General features: G+C 37.0%; 1 protein-coding gene across 3 annotated transcripts in view; it reads left to right on the plus strand.

Annotated features, from left to right (window-relative positions):
• Nucleotides 1–20,464, plus strand: part of CNTN3 (contactin 3) — a 299,956-nt gene that overhangs the window by 197,924 nt on the left and 81,568 nt on the right. For all 3 annotated transcript variants that reach the window (XM_032458081.1, XM_032458082.1, XM_032458083.1), the window contains exons 6-11: nucleotides 10,103–10,306; nucleotides 11,749–11,851; nucleotides 12,383–12,567; nucleotides 14,965–15,101; nucleotides 16,253–16,382; nucleotides 19,211–19,361. In XM_032458081.1, coding sequence (XP_032313972.1) covers nucleotides 10,103–10,306; nucleotides 11,749–11,851; nucleotides 12,383–12,567; nucleotides 14,965–15,101; nucleotides 16,253–16,382; nucleotides 19,211–19,361 — 910 coding nt within the window. The remainder of the gene's footprint in view (nucleotides 1–10,102; nucleotides 10,307–11,748; nucleotides 11,852–12,382; nucleotides 12,568–14,964; nucleotides 15,102–16,252; nucleotides 16,383–19,210; nucleotides 19,362–20,464) is intronic.

Raw genomic sequence — 20,464 nt, forward strand, 5'->3', positions numbered from 1 at the left:
GGAAGAAAAGCTTTTCATCATGTTGACTGAAGAATACTCATGTGATTGCTGTTACTTTTCAAAAGGAAACCCATCTCCTTTATTATAGAGCTTTATAGAGAAATGGTTGAAAGAGTGAGCAGGTGGTGGCTTTGTTTTGCATTTCTTTGTATTATTTCGGGGATAAATACATTTGGAGCCAAAAAACAAGAGCCCGTGCTCTTAAAGTTTACATTATAACTGTTTATTGTTTGAAAAAATGCAAAAGGAAAGAAAGAAATTAAAGGAGTAAACATAAAATTTACTAAATTTTAGGGACAACTGTCAGTCAGTAGATTGTCATAGAGGCAGACCTCAGAGATATTGTGGGTTTGGTCCAAACCACCACAGTAAAGCAGCTATTGTAATAAAGCAAATCACACCATTTTTTTTGGTTTCCCAGTGCATATAAAAGTTATGTTTACACTAGACTGTCATTTATTAAGTGTGCAATAGCATTATTTCTTTAAAAAAAGTTTAACCTTAATTTTAAAATATTTTACTGCTGAAAAAATACTAACCATCAACATCACCTTCAGCAAGCTGCAGTCTTTTTGCTGGTGGGGTGCCTTGCCTTGATATTTATGGCTACTGATTGATCACAGTGGTGGTTGCTAAGGGTTGGGGTGGCTGTGGCAATTTCTTTAAATAAGGCAACAATGACTTTTGCCCCATCGATTGGCTTTTCCTTTCAAAGATGATTTCTCTGTAGCATGCAATGCTGTTTGATAGCATTTTTACCCACAGTAGAACTTCTTTCGAAATTAGAGTCAATCTTCTCAAAGATTATTTTATCAACTAAGTTTATATAATATTCTAAATCTTTTGCTGTTGTTTCAACAATTTCACAGTATCTTCACCAGGAGTAGATTTCATCTCAAGAAACCACTTTCTTTGCTCATCCCTAAGATAAAGTTTCCCGTCTGTTAAAGCTTTATCATGAGATCACAGCAGTTCAGCTCCACTTCTAATTCTAGTTCTCTTGCTGTTTGCACCACATCTGCTTACTTCCTTCACTGAAGTCTTGAATCCCTCCAAGTCATCCATGAGGTTGGGATCCCCGTCTTCCCAACTTTTGTTTATGTTGATGTTTTGACCTCTTCACATGAATCATGAGTGTTCTTAATGACATCTAGAATGGTGAATTCTTTACAGAAAGTTTTCAGTGGACTTTGTCCAGATCCATCAGAGACATCTCTATTATGGAAACTGTAGCATTACAGAATATATTTCTGAAATAATAAAACTTGAAAGTTGAAATTACTCCTTGATCCATGGGCTGCAGAATGAACATTGTGTTATTAGGCATGAAAACAACCTGAATCTCGTTGTCCATCTCTATCAGATCTCCTGAATGTATTGTCGATGAGTGGTACTATTTTGAAAGGAATCTTTGTTTCTGAGCAGTAGGTCTCAACCATGGGCTTGAAATATTCAGTCAACCATGTTGTAAACAGATGTGCTGTCATCCAGGCTTTGTTGTCCCATTTATAAAGCATAAGCAGAGTAGACTGAGTATAATTATTAAGGGCCGTAGGATTTCAAAATGGTAAATGAGCCCTGCCTTCAACCTAATGTCACCAGATGCATTAGCCCCTCACAAGAGGGTCAGCTTGTCCTATGAAAATTTGAAGCCAGGCGTTGACTTCTCCTCTCTAACTGTGAAAGTCCTAGATGGCATGTTCTTCTAATATAAGGCTGTTTCATCTACACTGAAAATCTGTTCTTTGGTGGAGCCACCTTCATTCGTTACCTTGGCGAGATCTTCTGGAGAACTTGCTGCAACTTTTACATCAGCACTTGCTGCTTCACTTTGCACTTTTGTGCTATGGAGACACCTTCTTTTATTAAACTTCCTGGAACAACCTGTGCTACCTTCAGACTTCTTCTGCAGCCTCCTCACCTAAATGGGACCTAAGAAGTGGCCAAAGTGGGCAGCTTTCATACTTTTTAGAAAAAGAAACCATACGTTTGTGAGGAATTGACAGGACAAAGAAACTTTGGCTTGGATGGTTAATTAATGAAGGATCTAAACAAAGTTTGGGCTTGGGGTAGTAAAATAAAGAAGTTGCACGGTTTCTGTATGTAGGCTTCTTGGCCTGACTTCCCTCTCTCCAGCGATAGGGTGTACTTCTACCTCCAGATGCAGGGGGTGTATCTTTCACATGAGAAATTGATTTCTTGCTTTCAGGAGAAAGAAAGGAGGGCCAGAGTACACCTCTTGCCTTGGCCATTTAGGTAACTTTAACTGGAAATAATCAATATGCTATTGAGGTGTATTTTGGGATGACCTGCCCTGGGCCCCAACAGTTTGTCATCTTATATATGTGCCCCAAAACAATGATAGTAATGACACCAATGATCACAGATCATGATAGTAAATATAATAGTAATAAAAAGTTTGAAATGTTGTAAGAATTACTGAAATGTGACACAGAGACATGAAGTGAAGAGATGCTACTAGAAAAATGGCACCAGTAGACTCAAGGTAGGGTTGCCACAGACTTTCAATTTGGAAAAAATGGAATATCTGTGAAACAAAATAAAGAGAAACTAAATAAAATGATGTATGCCTTTATATATGTGTTATTAGCATAGCAAGCAGGGCAATGTGAGTTAGTCTAAAAGCTATTTTTCTGACTCTATGATCTATCACTTTTCAAAAAGCCTGCAAACTACTCTCTATACTTGACTTGAACCTGAGGCTGCCATGAAATCTCCAGAGCATATCGTTCAGCACCTAAAGAAATCGGCACGTGTAGAGCCCTTCAGATTTGAAGGAAGGGAATTACTTTTGATGATTAGTTTCTTTGGGCATTGTTTTTTGTTATCATGTTTATTTCAGATATTCAGGCATAACTGCACATCCTGCCATAACCAAATATTTATTTGATTTGGATTCATTTGATTTTGGTTTGATTTATTTGATTTGTTTTTTCAGTCAGGTGAGTTAGGCTATTTTAATAGTATAATTTATAACAAAATCATCCCTTTTTAAAATCTGTTGTTCAGAAAAGCTAAATCAGAAAGGGTAAAGATTTGTTTTAAAAGAAGTTTTTAAATGATGTTTAACTCTATTTTGATGAACAGTTACATTTGTTACTAATGGTAAGTAATAGTACTGTGTGTGTGTGTGTGTGTGTGTGTGTGTATGTGATTAAGTGTGAGTTTGAGTGTGTATTTGAGAGACAGAGAGAGAGAAACATTAATTTCTCCAGCTTCCTGAGAATTCATTTATTGTCCCCAGTAAGAATACCCTTGTGATTTGATAGGATGACTTCATCTTCTGCTAATAACCTCGTTTCTATTTACCAGTGAAAATGAACATTTATTCTGCTTTAGAAAATCACCCACGTGGCAAGAAGAGAAATATCAAGTCCCCAGTGACTTTCCTTAAGGAAATAATTTTAATTTTCAAAAAAGCAAATGAGACCTAATGAGGAATGGACACTTATTGTGATGCTGCTCCTTTATTCACTAGCCCTTAATTATTTCATGTATTTTATTGCACGTTTTCCCCATCCATAGTCTTCTTTTGTATCATTTGCAACTCAGTGAAGTCCCTCTCTGGAATTAGCTTCTGAGAGTTGATGTGGGAAGTATAACCCAAAAGCACCACCTTTAGATTCATTAAAGGGTGGGCCTCCTGTAGTTAGCTCATACTGAAGAAAATTTCCATTTTGCAAGGGCAGTGTAAATTTTGCGTATCATTTTAATAAGCAAGGCAGGTCAATCAAATTATAATTGGCTCCAATTAGCACTCCCATGAGCTATAGGATTCTCTATCTTCTCCTGACTGCACTTGAAAAGAAAATGTTATTTACTGTCACTGAAGTCATAAAAAAGGTCCATTATTCTGTGTAAGTGATGAAGGAAGTACAAATCTGGCCAGAGGGATTTGGCATATATTTAAGATCTGTGCACCAAAATGTACATTGTATCAAGCATAGCATTGTGCAAAATGTGCTTGTTACAAAGCACTTTCTTCTAGATGCAGGTCTTGGCATTGAAGCTTCTAGTGTTGGCTGCATTGGAGTTTTGAGCTAATCTGAAAGTTCCTTTCTAACATTTTCAGGGTCTCTGAACTCCTTTGAAAAAGTACATCTTTATAATAAAAACAAGGAAGCCTAGGAGAAATGTGTTGTATTTCCAAAGTCTCTTCTGTCTTAAGTTCTGACTCTGCCATTTTGGGGCCCTCTTCCTGAGCCTCATCACTACACCAGCAGGTCCATATACAATACTGGGGGATGAGTAACTGCCATTTGGGTCTGTGGCATGAAGTTCTTGTCATGTCTTCATAAAACATCACAGTAACTCCATTCTGTCCTCATTAGAGCTCATCTTTTCTAGTGAAATTCGGAACCACTTTCTGTGGCAATGTTCTGCTCTGTACCCCCCTTGCAAAGGAAGTATGGCGATAAATGCCTTGCCAGTGTTTTTGCTAGTCTGCCTCCTGCATTACCCCAAATCATTGCAGGGCATCGGGTATTGAGTGTCATTGAAATCAGCGCCCATCTGTATTTCCTCATCCTGAGATTTCCTTGCAGCAAGGAGACAATCCCACTAAAATAACTCAAACTAAGATTGGGAGAGGGGAGGTTCATTGGAAAAATAAATAAAAGTTCTTCTTGAGAAGAAGGAAGAATGCATATATACTAGTGAAAATACAACATAACCTCTAGAGGGTGCTCTGCATTTCTGCATCAACAAATACGGAAGAAAGAACTTCACTTTGGCCCCATGTCAGTTTTAGCAGCCAAGGTACCAGGAAAGAGGTGAAGGCACTTGTGAGGAGAGGGGCTGCCCTGGCAGAAGCACTAAAAATGAAGACAAGGATGGCAGTGCCTAGTCAATTCCGAATGTGATGGAAGATGCAGGTGCCCACTAAAGATAGTCCAGTTTCTGAAAGAAAATAGTAGAACCAAAAGGGGTGGTCACAGAGCTGCATTATTTCTTGGACACTTCTATTAGGCAATGGGAGTGGCTCACATGTGCTCCCTAATGGTAGTGAATAAAGGGAGAGAAACAAAGAAATGCGGAGTATGGAAGGCTAACGGGCTCGTGTAAGCTTTATGAAATATTTTTTCACAAAGGCAGGACAGCATGACAGCCCTATAAACAAGAGTCTAAATAAGTAAGATGGCTAAGGGATCACCAAACTTGTAATTTGGTCTAGAGATAATACTAACCTAGACCAGGAGTCAACAAACTTTTTCTTGAAAAGGTCAGATAAACATTTCAGGTTTCTGGAGCCCTGTAGTCTTTGTTGCAGCTGCTCAGTCTGCTCTTACAGCGTGAAAATGGCCGAAGACAAGAGCAGTTGAGTGGGCATGAGTCTGTTCCAAAAGATGTAGTTTGCAAAGCAGGCAGCAGTCTGGGCTTGACCCCTTAACCATTCCTTGCTGATCCCTGGCCCTTCAAGTCTAAAAGGAGGAAATAAATGTCCTCTTTAGTGTTTTCCCTCCCTGATCACTGGTCTCTTAATCTTAGGACCTTCACAAGCCAGGCATGTTAGGATTCCACATCAGGAGAGATTAGGCAGACACGTATGGGCTAAACGAGGAAACTTACATAAGTAATGTTGTCACCAAAGCAACAACTTACAAAATAGCTTTTGAAAGACAAGACGCTGAAATGTTGGAGGTGGTGATAGATGCTTCTGCTCTGAGGTACAGACTTTTCAATCTTAACCATTGATCTGTTATTCTTTGAAAACTTAAATTGTCTTCAGTTTTCTACATTACTTTAGGTTTTTGAATATGTACTGTGTCCCAGACCCTCCATCAACGTGGTGTCATGTGTAAACCCCATAGCAAAACTTCCTTCCCAACTGTATGAATCAGTGGTAAAAATCTTGAGTGACATCAGGCAAGCTCTCACACCCTTTTAAATATGTTTCATTTTAAAGTAGATCAAACTTTCCACTTGGCACCACAGAAAGTCACCAAAGTTACTTGCACAAATTTGCCCAACTGCTATTTTCTTTGACAGAATTTCTTCTAGAAAAAGCCTATACAAAGGATTAAATCTCCCTCATAATAGAATTTTATACTGGAACTAGAAATAAACCCTTAAATGTCAGTAGTATGTGTATTAATGTATCTCCAGGTAAACACTAAAGTGACATATTTCATATTAAATTGACTGGCCTTGCACTGAAGTGACCCAGGAAAGGGATGTGGCTGGAGGAGTGATGTCATTTATCAAACATTATTTTTTAGAAAGCAGAGTTTCAGGACTCCATTTTGTTAATTTATAGCTTTGATTGGCAAAACCTCTTTGTTCTTTAATAAAAAATATTTCACATTCTTAATGTTCACATAGCATTGTTAATAGAAAGCCCAACAGCGAAGAAATTTTGGCATAATATGCTTGTGATTTATACAAGAGGCTGTGAAAGGTTTTGTAAAGCCTAGCTCGTTTGAGTATATAAAATTATCATTTTATTATAGCTTTGTATTTATCATCATGCATAACATGATGTTGAATAATCTCCAAAGAATGCTGATTTGATATATATTTTACTTGGCAGTATGCAATTAACATTTATTGCAAATGCAGATTTTTATGGTGAAGAAACTCTGATAGTATTACAGCAGGTATTTTTTACTTTATTCAGAATGTGATAAATCACATAATTCTCTAATGTTTTCAATCAGAGTGATGCTGTATATATTTTAACATAGACATGCAGGCAATAAATGAAATAATGCAAATCTTTTCTCTCCTCTCCCTAAGACGTAAAAGTTATATTTTGTTCCATCTCAACGAGAAAGTCTGTAAAGAAAGTTAGATCAGTACTACAAAATTCTGTGTACCCCTCATGACAGCATATACCATAGTAAATACAGTTTGATTTCTTTCCTTGAGTCTTTTGTACAAAACAATCAAACGCTGATTCATTTGCTTTGGGGTTTTGGTTGTTGTTTGACATCTCTTTTGGAATTACCCCTCCCTGAAACTGTATTGATCTTATAAACAGATTATATAAAATCTGATTCTTCCTTAGGCATTCTAAGTGCAGGCTTTCTCCACTTCTGTCTCTGGATGTTTGTTTTTCTTTGAAAATTGTGTCTACAGTACTTAGTACTGTTACCGAACTCAGGTTTGCCTACTCACCACTCAAAAGCCAATACCCCAGAGGCTGCTGTTGGTTGGAAAGAAAAGGTTGCTTTATTCAGGAGGCCAGCAACCTGGGGAGAAAGCCAACTCATGTCTAAAAACCAACTCCAATGATTCTGCTCACTGGCGAAAGTTTTTAAAGGGAGAATCATTTGGGGAAAGTCAGGGTCTTCCTTATCTTCCACTGTGTGCAGACTTTCTTCTGATTGGCTGGTGGTGAGGTAACAGGGTGGTGCTACAGGAATCTTGTGCTCAGCCTGAAGTTGCCATCCTCCACCTGCATGGGAGGCCTTAGTTCCTGCAGAAGAACTCAAAAGTATTGTCATGTATGTTCCTTGAGGAGGAACCAGGACCCTGTCCCATTGCTGCATTATTGTTTTGTGGCTGCTCCTCCTTTGTTTATGCATTTCCTCCCTTCCCTGATTACCCACTGTTTGAATCTGCTCTTTGGAACTCAGGGAAGGTCAAAGAGACTGAATGAAGCCAATTTCCTACAAACAAGAAATGGGGAGTGTGGGAAGGATTTATACTCACTTGGGCGGGGGGAGGCACAGTGTCCTGCTAGATTGCAGTTTTGTACCTGACATATAGTGAACCCTTCACTGTTAGCTGTCATCATCATTTGTATTAGTTTCCTGTTGCCACTGTGACAAATCACCTCAAATTTAGTGCCTCAAAACAACACAAAAATATTGTCTTCCAGTTTTCAGGTCAGAAGTCTATGGAGGAGGAAAAATAATGTTCCCTCTACCCTTCCAGGCTCTTGGCTGAGACCTCTCCTGTAATAAAAGACAGATTAACAGGAGAAAAACAAACAGAATTTGAATAACATTTATATCTCATATATACATAGCAGATACCCAGGAAAACAGCTTAACTCCCTGAAATGTCCCAAGGCACCACCTTAAATAACATCTCCAGCTAAAGACAAGAAAATGTTGGGTTTGAGGGAGGGGGCCCATGTGCGAGGGCTGTTGTGGGAGCTGATCAGGAAAAGTACAGTAAACCAGGGTAAGGTGATTGTGGAGATTTAAGACCTTGTCTTCCTCACTGATAAGAGTTTGTAGAGTTTTAGTCATCCTTAGCCTGAAGGACTATTGTTTCAATAGCTGTCAGTTTTAACAACTGCAGAACAAAGTAACCTTTCCATATCAGCATTCTTTAACTGTGTGCTTTATTTAATACTAGTGCTGTTGCACCATCAGGGTAGGCATGAGGCCACATGTGGAGTGGATGTTTGAGATACATATTTTTCATAGCATCCAACAAGCAACTTTATAGACTTCACGACCTATCAAATGACTGACTGGAATGTCATGAAATGCTCTACCTTTATAAGCATGACAAACATCAGTTTGACATTACAAATCAATGTTTTTGAACGTCTGCACAATATGCCGTGGACTTGCTAACCTTGGAATCATCAGACATTCGCATTTGCTTTGAAGGTGAAAGGAAGAGTCACGTTTCATTTCCACCAGGTGCTTAGCATGCTCTTCACTCCACCTGGAGTACTCATCCCTGTGTGTCAGAATGACCTCCTGTCCCTTAAGGCTTGTTCTTCAGTCATGAGAATATCCCCTCTCCTTCTTCTGAAACCTGTAGTCACTCTCACCCAGTCCTGACACATTGTCCATTGTTATTTGGAGACTGACTTACTGTCCCCCTCTACTGAATGGAGAGACCCTTCACTATTGGAATTGTGCCTTAAGTATAATATTGAACTTGTTATTCATTAAATAGATCTTTATTACCTATGTTTTCTAAAAATTCTTTTGGAGAAGCATTATGAGATGAATCAGTGCAATAAGATTATTGAAAATGTAAAAAAAAAAATAAGAAAGCCACAGAAAGAGGAAATCAAATACACCACAGTAACTATATGTAAATAACAAGTTGCTTCTGAAAAATACATGCATCTAGAACAAAGCAGCATAATCGTACTTAGCCATCATTATCACAGAGGAGAACAACAACAATTCCTTTGGGGAAAGTTGATTTACTTGGATCCTTGGATCCTAAAGTTCAAGAAAACACTAATATTAGAATTTACATAGAAGATAGCATAATTTTATCTTAATTAACTCAATAAATATTTATCTAGGGCTATTAAATGTTCTTGGATGTTTCAGTTTACTAATTTAGGGAGGGGCAGACAGGCAGGATAAAAAAAATGACATCACTTGTTTACCAAGTGGTGGGAGGACAGGTAAGTAAATGGATCATTACATAAAAAGTGCTAAGTATGTTAAGTAATGTAAGTGTAGACTTGCTTATATAGAAGCTCTTACTCAGTAGACAGGGTTAAGAAAGACTTCTCTGAGGAGGTAATTCCTGGTTTTCAAACCAAGCTTTGAGAAACATTTGGAAGTTATTATGACAGAATGGGGTTTGATGTTGAAAGGGGAAGAACCAATGAGTGGACAGAGTAAAATGGACATTGCAAGCTCTAAAAGCAGCATATGGTAAGTCCCAGATGCAAAAGAGAGGATTGGGCTTCTCAGATGCTAAAACTCTTTTAAACTGGGGTTTAACCACGCAAGGTTTCATTTTCAAGTTAGTCAGTTTTGCATCATTCCAGAGGCTACAGGAGAATTGCTGGAAGTGTTATGTCGGGAGTTGACATGATGAGATTGGTAATTTTGAAAGATCGTAGACCATGTAGTATGGAGATACAAATTAAAAGGGAGCAAGACTGAAACCAGAGAGACTTATTAGGAGGTATCTGGAGTAGTGATAATGATGACAGTAATAATATTACTCCCACAAGAGGGCTAATCAGCAGTGTCCTCCATAATAATGCAGAATGAACACAGAGTCATTTCACACAGCCATTTCTCTTCATGACCTGCAATAAAAACACCCAGCATTGCTTTGCACTGAAGGTGATTTTGTATATTTTAATATACTGTGGAAAACTTTCCTTCATGATGGAATTTCTTTTCTCTAAAAATTTTATTAGAACTATCATATGCTTGGATCTTCAATGAGTATCCATCCTTTGTGGAAGAAGATAGTCGGAGATTTGTCTCTCAAGAGACCGGCCACCTCTACATAGCGAAGGTGGAGCCATCTGATGTGGGAAATTACACTTGTGTGGTGACAAGTACGGTGACAAACGCCAGAGTACTGGGCTCCCCAACTCCTTTGGTGCTACGTTCTGATGGTAGGAAATGTTTCAAGGGGCAATTCTAAGTGGACATGGTGTTGTGAATACAAGAAGAAAGAAATAGGGGGAAGTGAAAAGTATATCCTGAAGAATTATCATTTTTTTTCAGAACAAGAAATATTTATAAGTATGGTAACTAAAATGATTCCATCAACTATAGGTCCATGTACATAATTCTTACTCAAGACCGGCTTCATAATTTGTAGGAACCAGTGCAAAATGAAAATGAGGAGCCACTTGTTCAAAAAGTATGCAGAATTTCAAGATGGTGGCCATAGGCCATTAAAGCAAGCGTGAAGCCCTCTGACCCTGGGGTTCTCGTTGCCTTCCCATGAAGTCACCTGTCCTGACTTTTGCCAGCTTGAGGTTATTAAAGTTCTGGATATTTTGTTATAGGCTATAAAGCATTTCTAAATAAAATATTCATCTTATAATTGAAAGCTTGTGTAATTTGACCAACATTCTCCCCTTTTCCCCTACCCCCACCAGCATGGTAATTATAGTAACACTATGTTGTATACTTGAAACTTGCTTAGAGAATAAATTTTAAGTGTCCACGCTACAAAACAAACTTAATTTAAAAATTAAAAATGGTAACAATATTAGATATCAGATATGTTAACTTGACTAATGTAATCATTTCACAATGTGTGTGCGTGTTTAATCATCACACTGTTCACCCTAAAAAAGTCACATTGTACAACCTAAATATATGCAATTTTTATTTATCACTCATATCTCAATAAAGCTGGAAGGGGAAAAAAAGGGAAAATACCTGTTTCTTCAGCCCCTTGATGGCTGTTTCAAGGGAGCCCATGAACTGCAGAGGAAGCATATTTGTCAGCCAGGGTAACTGTCCCACTTACACAAAACCATGTCTGATACAACACAATGCCATGAATGCACAGTATCTAAGCACTGCTTTCCAGTCAGTTGTAATTGAATTTGTCCTCTCCCATTTATTAAGTTAGCATTTCTTGTCTCCAGGGAGCCATTTAATAAGTTTGAGATTGGTGTCTGTGCTACCAGGATACCATTAAGTAAATTTCCTCCCATAATTTTTGCTCTTTAGGATATTTTAAGAAATCATAATACATTGTATATTTCAATATGACTAGAAATGTCCAAATTGAATACAGAATAAAAAAGGCTCCCATTTTATATAATGTAAAAGGCCTAGTGGTTTTCTCAGAACTGCTCTGTAAGCGGTAAGTTATGAATCCCGGAATCCAAATTTCTTGAATGTTTATTAATGTTGCATGTTTGGCCCAAGGTAGCACTACTCCTAAAAGTACCTACCAAATGGCTAGTTAGTAATTTAAATCATTAGGACGAGCTAGTTCAAAATGGAACAAAGGAAAAAAAAGTTTTATTTAAAAAAAATGGAGCAATTCCAAAGGAAACGTTGAAATTATTAATTTTGTATTGTGGATTTACAGGTGTGATGGGTGAATACGAACCGAAAATAGAAGTTCAGTTTCCAGAAACTCTTCCAGCAGCTAAAGGTTCAACTGTGAAATTGGAATGTTTTGCCCTTGGAAAGTACGTTTCATAACGTTTACTCCAATGTGCTGAAATATTAGGTTGCCGTAAGAGATCAAGATAGCTTTTGACAGACTCTTCTTTTCCTTATTTTCTAAAATTTTCTTTCAGTTAGAAGCAAAAGAAAAGTAAAATACAGGGGAAATGCACATATATAATTTAGTTTGAAACTTTAAAGGCAATTTGCAGAAAATGACTGTGCCTGCCTAATTTCATAAACTAAATTGGTGCTATTCTTTTGTTTGTTCGTTTGTTGTGCTATAATATGGTGGGTATGATTCAGAGTTCTTTCTCTAAATCATGAATTAACTCGAGAAAATGCATAGTTTATTTTATTAAGATACCAACTTCAAGAGATGAATCTTTGCATCAGGTTTATGTAATAAACAGACAAGTAGAGGTATTGTTCTGCATGTGAAAACTTGTGCCCTTTTTGCTCCATCCTAACAAAAGTTTCATTTTTTTTTCAAGCCTAAAAGGCTTCCAGACATCTGTTTACATGAGCAAATAACTTGGCAGTTTTCTTCTTAGTCCTGTACCTCAGATTAATTGGAGAAGAAGTGATGGACTGCCTTTCTCCAGTAAAATTAAATTGAGGAAGTTCAGTGGTGTGCTTGAAATCCCCACCTTCCAACAGGAAGATGCCGGTTCCTATGAATGCATCGCTGAGAATTCACGAGGAAGAAATGTCGCCAGGGGGCGTCTTACCTACTATGGTGAGCCTTCACTTTGGGTATATTGGATTTTTTACTTACTTTTTTTACAAAGTAAAAAATAAATTATTGTTACGCTCTCTATAAATTATTGTTACTGGGGTTGGGGAAGTGGTTAGAAGATTTTTAGCAGAATTCCAATGTCTGACTTGTTCTGTTCTACATTTTGTTAAATGAAGATAAATAATTATCATAAAAGGAATAAAAAAATACAATTTTACAATGAAGTTGGAGGCATAATCTATTCTTCCTGCATTTTAAGCTGATTCATATGATAATGAAATATTTCACTTTTTTCCCCTCTAAGAATGCACTTACCCACTTAATCATATCAAGGAGAGATCTCCTTTCTGTCTGCCCACACCTCTAGAAAATGGGATTTTGTATCTTTCTTTATGATCTTTATTAAGCAGAAGGAAACTTGTCTACTGGGAAAATTTGCAATTACTTCATTAGACAAACCACATAAACTCAGGCTCAGTTGACTTCTTCAGTGTTATTCTTCCTTTCCAATAATGTAAGTGTACTGTGTCTGCTGTCTCTAATTTGTAATCATATTTATTTGATGGATGCTCAATTCGGATAAGGAGAGATTAATAACTTTACCTTTGTTTACAGTCTATTTGTAGGAAATTTAGGTTATCTCTTCTTTCAAAATTTGTTTTCAGATCCCTTTTATTTAAAAAATTAGGTTTTTAAAGCATGATTTAGAAAGTATAAATAAATGGTTTTACAAAATGTACTATAAAGTATGTCAAGATGTAAGCCCAGTAAATATATATTTGCAGTTTCATCATGAGAAACATTGTAAGATAAGTGGGAATTGGCCACTTGTGAAAGGCAAATTGCAACATAATTCTATTTATTTTAGAAACTGGAAATGGAAGTAGTTGGCAATGCAAACTTGAAGAGCATACATCAATGTTGCAGGGAGGAAAACGTTTGCAAAGACAAATATTAAAATTATAAAGCTTATTATGATCCCCCTCAAAAAAAGGTGAAGTTTACGAATGCGTTGCCTTTGATTAAATTAACACTTACTTTGTTGGAAGGTTATAAGATCTGTTAGGAACAAAGTGGAGGCCTGGCTTAATAGCATGAGTCATTCTGTGTTGTAACTCTCCCCATCTGGTTACATTATTAGGTTAGAATACGTAACACCAAGTTGAAGTTTCCCGGCCAGTGGACACTTTTTGCTAGAAACTTGAGTCTCAGTCAAGGGATCATGTGTGAGACTGTTTGCGGTCTCATTGCACCTAGGCTGATAATTACTGAAAGAAGAAAAAAATCTGTTTTGATAGAGAGAGAAGTGATTTTGGACTGAACTACACTTCAGACTGGGCAGGTTGCTGATGTTTTTTTAAAAAACGAAATAAGGTAAAACTTAGTTGGGTGTATTTTCTCTAAAAGCTAAATAGCTATATTTTCATTTCAATTTCATTTATTTAAAAAAAGCAATTTTGTGAAATAGAAAGGGAGAGACAAATCTTCCCATGGCTGAAATTAAATAGAAATAGATCAACTGTTTCTCCATATGGAGGATGCAAATGTGAGCCCCGCGGTACACATCACATGCATAATGCAATGTGAAGCTAGGAAGACATCTCACCTCTTAGTCTCAGATCTAAAACACAAGCTGAGACTCGGCCAAATACACTGCGAGCTTTGAGTGTCTTTCGTTGTAAGTGGTATGTTGCTTTCATCTGTAAAAGAACTTTCCAAGTATCTTCTAAAATGTAAGTGAAAATGGTAAGTCTACTTGATGCAACTGATTTGCATGCATAATTTAAGGTTGCCTGAGTTACTTCTTTTTCATAAAAAATCATATGATTCAAATTGAACCAATTTATCCATCTTTTGCTGCTTTCATTTTAATTCGCACAGAGGTTTATAAGATGCTCACTGGTTTGTATTTAATTAAGAGTTATTTCTAACTTGAAGGAAATATTTTTTTCCTCTGCTATAGAAGTTTCTCTTCTATGGATGGTAAGTTTTAGTGCATAATTAAGACTAGTATTTGCTGTCATTCACTTATTAGGTTATCATCAATTGTGATCTTATAATTCAAAAATGCACTTGGACAAGAAAACCTATTTTGTGTACCTGCATTCCTCTCTACTAATAGACATCTGAAGAATGAAATACAGTGCCCAGAAATTTGAAAACAGAGAAAACGTAATGAGTTTGGCTTAGGAAAGGGCAGATTGCAACATCCATCCTCAAATCTAGAAATGTTTCATATATCCACTTAGTAAATGTTTAGGGAATTAAATACAATTTTAGCCACTATGCTTATATTAATCTATTGCTCATAGTCATATCCATTTATATTTATGTGGATAAAGTATTTGTTTTTTACTTGTGGAGTGGTTTGATTTTTTTTTTTTTTTTTTATTGTAGCAAAGCCTCATTGGGTTCAACTCATAAAAGATGTGGAAATAGCAGTGGAGGACAATCTTTATTGGGAATGCCGGGCCAGCGGTAAGCCCAAACCCTCCTACCGATGGTTGAAAAACGGAGAAGCCCTTGTGCTGGAGGTGAGATAGTGTGCCTGATTTATTTAGCCTCCCTCTCCCCACTTTGTGGTAAATAAATGCCTTCCGTAGTACCTAGAGCCAAAGTAAACTGTTGCATTTGCACACAGTCATCTGAACAGTTCATACCACATTCATCTAAGAAGTGGTAAGGAAGAAAAAGGCATAAGTTTGCCAAGGAGGAAGTATTTTCATCATTGAATTTCATTGGGAAAAGGTGATTTTATGAATTTAGTCCATAAAATTATATACAATTAACCCTTGAACAATGCAGGAGTTAATTGTCATATAATTTACAGTCAGTCCTCTGTGTCCTGGGTTCCTCTGCATCCTTGGATGCTGCCAATCAGGGACTGTGTAGTACTTTAGTATTTGCTATTGAAAAACTATCTGCAAATAAGTGTACCCCAGCAGCAGTCTGAACCTGTATTGTGTAAGGGTCATCTGAACTTTTTTTTTTTTTTTTTTCGAAATTAGAGAAGGCCTTACTTTAATTTAAATTTTAAAAGATAATTTCCTTTTTCCTGTTCGATAGCTTGGATGGCCTCTGGAGGATACATGTATTGATTACCTGTTTACCTTGTTATTTGAGTACTTATTTTCTCAATCACTTCTCTTCTTCAGCCATGTGATTTTGGCTCTTTTTAAAAATTGTGTACTGAGTCAATTATGTTCCTTCAAATTTCTACACATAACCTTTCGTACTATCTACAAACCCTTAATAAATGTGTGTTTCCCAGAACCCTTTTTAATACACAGAATTTATAATGTCTTTAATTTACATGATTTTTAGAAATGGTGAAAACCCCTTTCTAGTTCATGGTGGGGAAAGCATAGTACATCTTTTTTTAAGTCTACAAATTTATCTACAGCAAAAAATGCAATGGTTGCAGAAAGTACATCTTGCTTTGTTATTTATTTTACAGATATACTTTTTGACTGAAGGGTGTTTATTAGCATTTCCAATGTCTTTTATGTAGAATCAGTCTCATAGTTGCAAATAAGGGAAAAGTTTAAATTTTAAGTTAGATTGCCTAATATGTGGAGGGAAACTAAGAAGGTTTGTGTATGTTTGAAATAACATTCAGTGGTTATCACTTGTCTTCTGAAATGGTATGTATGTTTATATGCAAGACGTTTTTGTTATCATCTAGGAGAGAATACAGATAGAAAATGGAGCCCTTACAATATCAAACCTAAATGTGACTGATTCTGGCATGTTCCAGTGCATAGCAGAAAACAAACATGGTCTTGTCTATTCCAGTGCTGAGCTCAAGGTTGTGGGTAAGACTCACTTTCTCCTTTTAATTTTTTATTTTCTTAAATCCCCCACTTTTTCCAGAAGCTGAAATATTTACTTTTTATATTAGATTCCTACATCTAATAACATCTACAGTATTACAGCAGAATCATGCAAGGTTTCTAATCAAGGCATACATATGAATGATTTCTAAGGAAAGGCAGGAATTATGGCCAGAATTCAGCCCCAGAGTTTGAAGTAGAGAAATCATAGGGAGAAAGTGTTGACCTAAGACATCCTCATCCAACTCCAATAGTACAAACCAAGCAATACCATTTAAGAGAATAAGTGACTCTGCTGTTCTCTTTTGCTGGTCTATGAAAGTGAATATCAGAATTCAAATCAATAGTTTATTGATCCAAAAGGAGTTGTCTTTGTCTTAAATAACCCTGCAAGCACCCAGCACTGGACACACTGAAGCTCTAATTAACCAAGGCTCAACTCCTTGAAATTATTAATTATCTTCTTCTTTTTGTACTTTAGGTATAGGAGAAGAAAGAAAATGTTATATCATGTTCAGGGCAATTGTCCAGAAAAACACTTTAAGGAGCAAGTGACTGAAAGTCCAACCAAAATTGTCAGAGTATAACATAATATATAGAAAGAAAGAGAGGGAGGGAGGGAGGAAGGAAGGAAGGAAGAAAGAAAGAAAGAGGAAGGATGGAAGGAAGGAAGAAAGGAAGGAAGGAGGAAGGGAAGGATGTAAGAAGAGAGGGAAAGAAGAGAGAAGGGGAGGAAATTTATTGCTCAATGTAATTAAAATGGAAAATTTGGATTTCAGTCTGACCTGACCCAGGGTTCAAACATTATCACCACCATGAGGCATGATATGATGGTCCCAGCACATTCAGTTTTCATGACCACTGTCAACATAGTGCAGGAAGGATGGCTTTCTTATTTGCTCAAATAGAAGTCACAGTCCTACATGTCATTGGTCCCATGTAGCCTGATTTGGGTCACATACCCATGGCTCATCCAACCCAAATGGCCAGAAGGATGAAAGGCCGTGATTGTTCTAACTCAGTGTTCCTCAACTGAGGACAATTTTGCCCCCAGGAAATAGTGGGAAATGTCTGGAAACATTTTTGGCTGTCATAGTCTAAGGAGCGGAAGGGGAAGGAGTAAGCCAGCATGTGCTCCTGGCATCTTGTGGGCAGATACCAGGGAGCTGCTAAATTTCCTGCAGTGCAAAAGAGAGCCTGTCAGGACAAATGACCATCTAGCTCAAAATGTCAAGTGTTCTAATCAGAAAACACTGATGTAAGAAAAACAGGTCTCTCTTGGTGCATGGAAGTTAGAGACACATCATCTGCACTAGGAAGACTGAACCTTTGGGAGGGTAGATCATTGGCTGAAAATCTGATTAGTATTTTCCAAGACAGAGTAGTAGGGTGTTTTGACCGAGAGGAGTGGAATTTGCATATATATTAAGTTAAAGCACTGCTGTACTTGTATTAAATTACCCTTACGAGCCATTATTAATTTTTAGAATGGATGGATCACTACCCCATGTTTCATGGGGTGTTTGTATGGAAGAAAATTTGACTTACATTTAAAAAAATTTTTGTTCAAATATAAACCTATTTTGGGGATTAACAGATACACCTTACTATATAGACAACAGATAAACATCAAGGACCTACTGTATAGCACAGGGAACTATATTCAATTTCTTGTAATAACATAATGGAAAATAATCTGAAATGTATATTTATATATATATATATATACATACACATACACACACACATATATACATATATACATATATATATCAATCACATTGCTGTACACCTGAAACTAACATTGTAAATTAACTACATTTCAATTAAAAAACTTAAAAAATTAAAATATACATATATATGAACTTTTTTTATATTTCTTTTAGTAAGAATTATTCTCTTAGGATCTTAATTCTTCAGACCAGCAACCTCTGGACACCGTGTCTTCTTTATCTTCAATTATATATGTAGTCTAACTCATTGTACGACCTCCACTGATAAAAAAAAATTATATTCACTGGGATATGCCAAAAGACAGAGGATTAGATATTTGGGGAAATGCACTCAATTCTTACCTTTTTTCCACATTTGTAGTGAAAAGAAGGATAATTTTCAGATTAATATATAGTTTCATTCAAAGCATACATTATTACGTATCTTGAATATCAACTACTGTTTCAAGATCAGCGTTCCATGCATTATTAGCAAACATAGTGTTTTCTACATATTATATTTTATGTAATATTGTAACAGTGTAATAATGCATGTTATAATATATTTGGCCAACTTGGAAGTTAAACCTAACCACATGAAAATTTTATAATAGATCTTGATCACTTTTATACAAGCAAATAAGAATTCAATACTCAGCCTTTATTCTAAAAACGTCACTGAGCACGTACTGAGTGCCAGGCACGTGCCAGCTGCAGTGTCCTAGAAGTCACAAGAGAGACTGGCTCTACTATTCCTTCATGGAACTAACTTTCAAGAACATTCTATGATAAATATTTTTAGTTTTAATAATCTCATGATTGAGCTATTTTAAAACTTCATAGTAAACTTTTTAAATCCCTGTATAAATTGTCTCGAGAATTAGAACTTGGCAGAAAACACAGTAAGTAGGGATTACTTTTTGGGCATTGAAGTCGTCCTGTATGTGGTGCCCAGTCAATGGAATAAATCAAATACTGATACCTTATGTGTCAAGAAACTTAAAAAAAAATCATTATAAAGTCAACCTTTGAAATTTATGGGAATTTAAAGAAAATGAAATGTCTGTTTCTCATTCTTTATCCTTTCTTTCCTTTCAGCTTCTCCTCCGGATTTTTCAAAGACTCCAATGAAAAGGTTGATTCAGGTGCAGGTGGGCAGCAACGTCAGCTTGGATTGTAAACCCAGAGCCTCCCCCAGGGCGCTCTCTTCCTGGAAGAAAGGAGATATGCTCGTTCAGGAGAATGAAAGGTACTGTGTTGTCCAAAAAGGTGGTGATTTATTTGCTCTTGCTTTCTATAGTGATGCCGAAGTAGGTTTTCGGTATGAAATGAAAATGCAGTTGCATTTCAATAAAATGCAAGGTGTTCAAAGACCACAATAGCAGTGTTTTTGTTCTGTAATACTCTCAAAATGATATTAAAAATAGGGATATGTTTCGCCTCTTCCAACATAGAATACTTTATTTGAGGAAAGATTTTCCTCCCCACTTGCCTGGTAAGCCTCCCACTGGAATGATAAAGGAAAGTCAGCCCTGGACTTCGTCAGCGCCTGGTGGCCCAGCATCTCAGTGCAGAGAGAAGATGTGATGACAGCATTTGCCAGATGAATACCAACACTGCTGTCGCCCTCTATTGAAATAATTTAGCATTACTGGTATTAGCTTAAGCAAAAGCTTTCTTGATTTCCTGGCTGTTATAATAACATTTAAAATGAAGCAGTAGAATGGGGCCTAGCAGCAGATTCTGGAGCCAGGCTGCCTAGGTTCAAATCTTTATTCTTCTACAGCTCAATGAAGTGACTTACTCTTTGTGTGTTTCCTGTCCTCATTTGTTAATGAGGATGATGGTACTAGCACACGCTTCATGTGATGAAGGTTGGTATGTGGATAAAACATAGAACTGCTTCTACAGCAGTAGGTCAGTACCTGGCAGAGAGTAAACATAAGTATTGGCTGTTCTTGTTATTTATTGAGTACTTACCACGTGCTGGGACACTGTGCTGAGAGCTCGTGGTAAGCAGAATCATGGCCCCAAAGATGTCCCTGTCCTTGTTCTGGAGACATATGACATGTTATGTTACATGACAGAAGGTAATTAAAGTTGGAGATGAAACTGAGATTGCTACCCAGCTAACCCTGAAATAGGGAGATTATCCTGGATTATTTGGAGGGACTGAAAGAATCACCTGAGCACTTGGAAGGGGAAGATAAAGAGGAGGACAGAAGTGTTTGAAAGGTGTCTGAGAATGAAAGAGGAGGCAGGAGGGATTTCAAGCATGAGGGGGACCCTGATCTGGATTGCTGGCTTTGAAGGTGGTGGAAGGGGGCCAGTGAGCGAAGGAATTTCAGACTC

The sequence above is a fragment of the Camelus ferus genome, chromosome 17 (genome assembly GCF_009834535.1).
Source record: "Camelus ferus isolate YT-003-E chromosome 17, BCGSAC_Cfer_1.0, whole genome shotgun sequence".
Lineage (NCBI taxonomy): Eukaryota > Metazoa > Chordata > Mammalia > Artiodactyla > Camelidae > Camelus > Camelus ferus.